General features: G+C 54.8%; 1 protein-coding gene across 1 annotated transcript; it reads left to right on the plus strand.

Moving 5' to 3' along the window:
* The first annotated feature begins 851 nt into the window (after positions 1-851).
* Positions 852-3129, plus strand: LOC138745058 (zinc finger protein 239-like). Its single transcript, XM_069902137.1, has one exon. The coding sequence runs from the start codon at positions 1747-1749 to the stop codon at positions 2320-2322; it is 576 nt and encodes a 191-aa protein (XP_069758238.1). The 5' UTR covers positions 852-1746; the 3' UTR covers positions 2323-3129.
* The last annotated feature ends 1954 nt before the right edge of the window (positions 3130-5083 follow it).

The raw sequence follows: 5083 nt of genomic DNA on the forward strand, positions 1-5083 counted from the left end.
TGAGTGAGTGATGTTTAAATATTCCACACTCTGCAAACTGCGTGTGAACAAGCTGTTCAGAAGACAGTGTGAACAAGCGGTGTGAACTGCTTCCCACACTCGGAGCAGATGAACGGCCTCTCCCCGGAAGAAGATATTGAATCGGGTGGGCATTAGTGGAATCTGGAGTGGGGGGTGGGGAAAGAGAGAGGTGGGGTCATCACTGCCGTTTATCCTCCGTCCGCTGCCCTCACACTTACTTTGTGTGGGAGTCTACCTGTACCCTGTCCGTCCCTCCCTCTCCCATCTCCCTCCTTCCCCGCCCCAACTGCTGCTCCACCCAGGATCCCTTCGGCCCGGGGCGGTGGAGGGGGGGAGAGATGAGGGCTGTGGCCGGGGAGAGGGGTGGAGGTTTCACAGGGGAACTCACTCACTGCCCAGGCCGTTGGCAGGGTTCCTTCTTCCTTATCCACCCCCTCACCCCATCGTGTGACAGGAGGTGGCTCCCAGTTCATTCCCTCACACCCCCCCCCCCTTCCCTCACCCACCGGCCCGACTGTGGGGGAACGAGGCCCTGCCGGGCCCCTGGTGCCGCTCGTCCTCCTCCCCAAGGCCGCCCTCACCCCAGGCAGCAACAAGGGCCGGGCCCCGACCACTCGGTGCCGCTCCGCCCGGAACAGGTCTCACCTCCAGGCCGCGGCCTCCCTCCGTGGACCAGCCCGTTGCTGAGGGAACGACGCTGGCGGGCCGTGACGTCAGTGCGCTCACGCCGGAGACGCTACACGTCGCCACGTGATGGGGCGGTGAGAATTGATCTTCACTCACAGTTTGAATTTCTTGTCATGAGGCAGATCTGCTTCTTTAAGCAACGCAGGACAGAGACGTCACGCGGGATGACGTCATCACGTTCTCCAGCCCAGGGACGCGGCGTTGCAGCCCAGAAAGTCGTTCACAAGCATGTGCAGTGCGCGCTTCCCGGGTCAGGCGCTTGAGCACAGCATCGGGTGTCGGAACAATGGGAGAAGAAAACAGCACCGGGAGCCGGCACTCCGGGATCAGAGAACAGCACCGGGTGTCGGGACTCCGGGATCAGAGAACAGCACCGGGTGTCGGGACTCCGGGATCAGAGAATAGCACCGGGTGTCGGGACTCCGGGAGGAGAGAACAGCACTGAGTGTCGGGACTCCAGGAGGAGAGAACAGCACCAGGTGCCTGAACTCCGGGATCAGTGCACAGCACCGGGTGCCGGTACTCGGGGAGCAGAGAACGGCATCAGGTGCCGGGACTCCGGGATCAGATAGAGCAGTACTGGGAGCCAGGACTCCGGGAGAAGAGAACTGCACAGGGTGTGGGGACTTCAGGATCAGTGCACAACACCGGGTGTCGGGACTCTGGAAGAAGAGAACAGCATCGAGTGCCGGGACTCCAATATCAGTGCGCAGCACCCGGGACTTCGAGATCAGGGAACACACTGGGAGCTGGGACTCTGGGATCAGAGGACAGCACCAGGTGCCGGGACTCCGGGAGAAGAGAACGGCATCGGTGCCGGGACTCCGGGATCAGGGAACACACATGATCAGAGTGCATCACCGGGTCACCCAGCGGGAGGACGCTTCTCCCTGGGTCACAGCCCCAGTCCCTGCCTTGATATTGATTAACCCACGGCTCAGCTCTCCAAGACCCACCATCGGGCTGATCCCTCACTGTGGCCCCAGGGCAGGACTGCGTTGATTTATCCCCTGGTCACACCCTCTTGACCCCTCAGCGATGAACCTGTTTCTGAGCTCTGACTGTAGGAAGAACTTTAAAACTCCAGGTAACTTGAAGAGACATCAGCAGGGAAAGCCATTCACCTGCCCCAAGTGCAAGAAGGCCTTCACCCAGACCTCCAACCTACCGAGACACCAGCAGGTCCACACTGGAGAGAGGCCATTCGCCTGCCCCAAGTGTGGCACGGGGTTCGCCCAGATCTCCAACCTGCTGACCCATCAGTGGGTTCACACCAGGGAAAAGCCATTCGCCTGCCTCGAGTGCAGAAAGGGGTACACCTGGTCCTCCCACCTGCTGAACCACCAGTGTATCTACACTGGGGAGAGGCCATTGCCCTGCTCTGACTGCAGGAAGGGGTTCACCCATTCCTCCCAGTTGCTGATCCACCAGCGGGTATACTCTGAGGACAGGCCATTTGTTTGCCCCAAGGGTGGAAAAGGGTTTGCCCAGTCATCCAACCTGCTCATCCACCAGCGGGCCCACACCGGACAGAAGCCGTTCACCTGCTCTGAGTGTGGGAAGGGGTTTGCCCAGCCGAATAGCCTGGTTAAATACCAAAGAGTTCACATGTAAAGTTTGCAGAGTGGAATATTTAAACATCACTCACTCAAACACCAGGAGGATCTGGAGTCTTGTGGTAACTGAGGCAATAAATCCAAACAGGTCTTGGAATTGTTGTCAATTTGCATTTCATTTTTAGGTTCAAGTTTATTGTCACAGTGAGGAAGTATGTTTTGGAGTAGTCTAGCTGGACATCGCGTACATAGTTCAGCAAACAAATCACAGTGCAGGAGTGGAAAGTTACAGGGACAGACCAGTGGGTACAAGGTAAAAGCAACATTATTCTACAAGTGCTAGGATCGTTCAAGAGTCTGACAACAGGGGAAAGAAACTGTCTGTGAATCTGGTGGGATGTAATCTCACACTGGTGAATCTTCTTCTTCATGGGGAGGAGGGTGAAGGGAGTGTGTCGAGGGAGGGGTGAGTCTTTTAATATGTTGGTTGCTTTTCCAATGCAGCGGGAAGTGCAGGATGAATGGATTCTCACCCTCAATGTTAGTGACTCCGATTATATATTTTTAAACATTAACAATACATCACAATTGAAGGCTCTCCGCCCATGAAACCCGTGCTGCCCAATTAACCTACCAATCACGGGAGGGGGGGGAGAATGCATGAGGTCTGGATTGGAAGCTGGGTTGTTGGTTCTATAATTCTTGGTTTGGCTTCGCGGACGAAGATTTATGGAGGGGGTAAAAGTCCACGTCAGCTGCAGGCTCGATTGTGGCTGACAAGTCCGATGCGGGACAGGCAGACACGGTTGCAGGGGAAAATTGGTTGGTTGGGGTTGGGTGTTGGGTTTTTCCTCCTTTGTCTTTTGTCAGTGAGGTGGGCTCTGTGGTCTTCTTCAAAGGAGGTTGCTGCCCGCCGAACTGTGAGGCGCCAAGATGCACGGTTTGAGGCGATATCAGCCCACTGGAGGTGGTCAATGTGGCAGGCACCAAGAGATTTCTTTAGGCGGTCCTTGTACCTCTTCTTTGGTGCACATCTGTCACGGTGGCCAGTGGAGAGCTCGCCATATAACACGATCTTGGGAAGGCGATGGTCCTCCATTCTGGAGACGTGACCCACCCAGCGCAGCTTGATCTTCAGCAGCGTGGACTCGATGCTGTCGGCCTCTGCCATCTCAAGTACTTCGATGTTAGGGATGAAGTTGCTCCAATGAATGTTGAGAATGGAGCGGAGACAACGCTGGTGGAAGCGTTCTAGGAGCCGTAGGTGATGCCAGTAGAGGACCCATGATTCGGAGCCGAACAGGAGTGTGGGTATGACAACAACTCTGTATACGCTTAACTTTGTGAGGTTTTTCAGTTGGTTGTTTTTCCAGATTCTTTTGTGTAGTCTTCCAAAGGCGCTATTTGCCTTGGCAAGTCTGTTGTCTATATCGTTGTCGATCCTTGCATCTGATGAAATGGTGCAGCCGAGATAGGTAAACTGGTTGACCGTTTTGAGTTTTGTGTGCCCGATAGCCGACAAGGTTGTCATCCTTGGCGACTTCAACGCTCGCGTCGGCAAAGACTTAGAAACCTGGCCTGGAATCCTGGGCAAGCATGGTGTCGGCAAGTGCAACGACAATGGGCGCCTTCTGTTGGAGCTCTGTGCAGAACAGTGGCTTGTCATTAGAAACACCCTTTTTCAGCAGAGGGACAGCCTGAAGACTACCTGGATGCATCCCCGATCCAAACACTGGCACCTCCTGGACTACGTCCTGGTGTGAGAAAGAGACAAACGAGATGTGCTCCACACCAGGGTCATGCCCAGCGCGGAATGTCACACTGACCACCAGTTGGTTAGCTGCAAGCTCAACCTTCACTTCCAGCCAAAGTCCAGGAACAGTAAAGCCCCAAGAAAGAGGTTCAGTGTTGGAAACCTGCAGTCAGACGAAGTGAGAGGAAACTTCCAGGCAAACCTCAAAGCAAACCTCGAGGATGCAATCCGCCTCACGGACTCGTCCCCTGAAACCATCTGGGATCAGCTGAAGACTACCATACTGCAATCCACTGAAGAGGTACTGGGCTTTTCCAAGAAAAACAAGGACTGGTTCGACGATAACAGCCAGGAAATCCAGGAGCTGCTGGCAAAGAAGCGAGCCGCCCACCAGGCTCACCTTACAAAGCCACCCTGTCCAGAGAAGAAACAAGCCTTCCGTCGCGCATGCAGCCATCTTCAGCGCAAACTCCGGGAGATCCAAAATGAGTGGTGGATTAGCCTCGCCAAGCGAATCCAGCTCAGCGCGGACATTGGCGACTTCAGGGGTTTCTACGAGGCTCTAAAGGCTGTGTACGGCCCCTCACACGAAGTCCAAAGCCCGCTGCGCAGCTCAGACGGCCAAGTCCTCCTCAGCGACAAGATCTCCATCCTCAACCGATGGTCAGAACACTTCCAATCGCTTTTCAGTGCCAACCGCTCAGTCCAAGATTCCGCCCTGCTCCAGCTCCCTCAACAGCCCCTAAGGCTAGAGCTGGATGAGGTCCTCACCCAGGATGAGACATATAAGGCAATTGAACAACTGAAAAGTGGCAAAGCAGCAGGTATGGATGGAATCCCCCCAGAGGTCTGGAAGGCAAAACTCTGCATGTCAAACTGCATGAGTTTTTCAAGCTTTGTTGGGACCAAGGAAAACTGTCTCAGGACCTTCGTGATGCCATCATCATCACCCTGTACAAAAACAAAGGCGAGAAATCAGACTGCTCAAACTACAGGGGAATAACGCTGCTCTCCATTGCAGGCAAAATCTTCGCTAGGATTCTCCTTAATAGAATAATACCTAGTG

The sequence above is a fragment of the Narcine bancroftii genome, chromosome 1 (assembly GCF_036971445.1).
Source record: "Narcine bancroftii isolate sNarBan1 chromosome 1, sNarBan1.hap1, whole genome shotgun sequence".
Taxonomy (NCBI): domain Eukaryota; kingdom Metazoa; phylum Chordata; class Chondrichthyes; order Torpediniformes; family Narcinidae; genus Narcine; species Narcine bancroftii.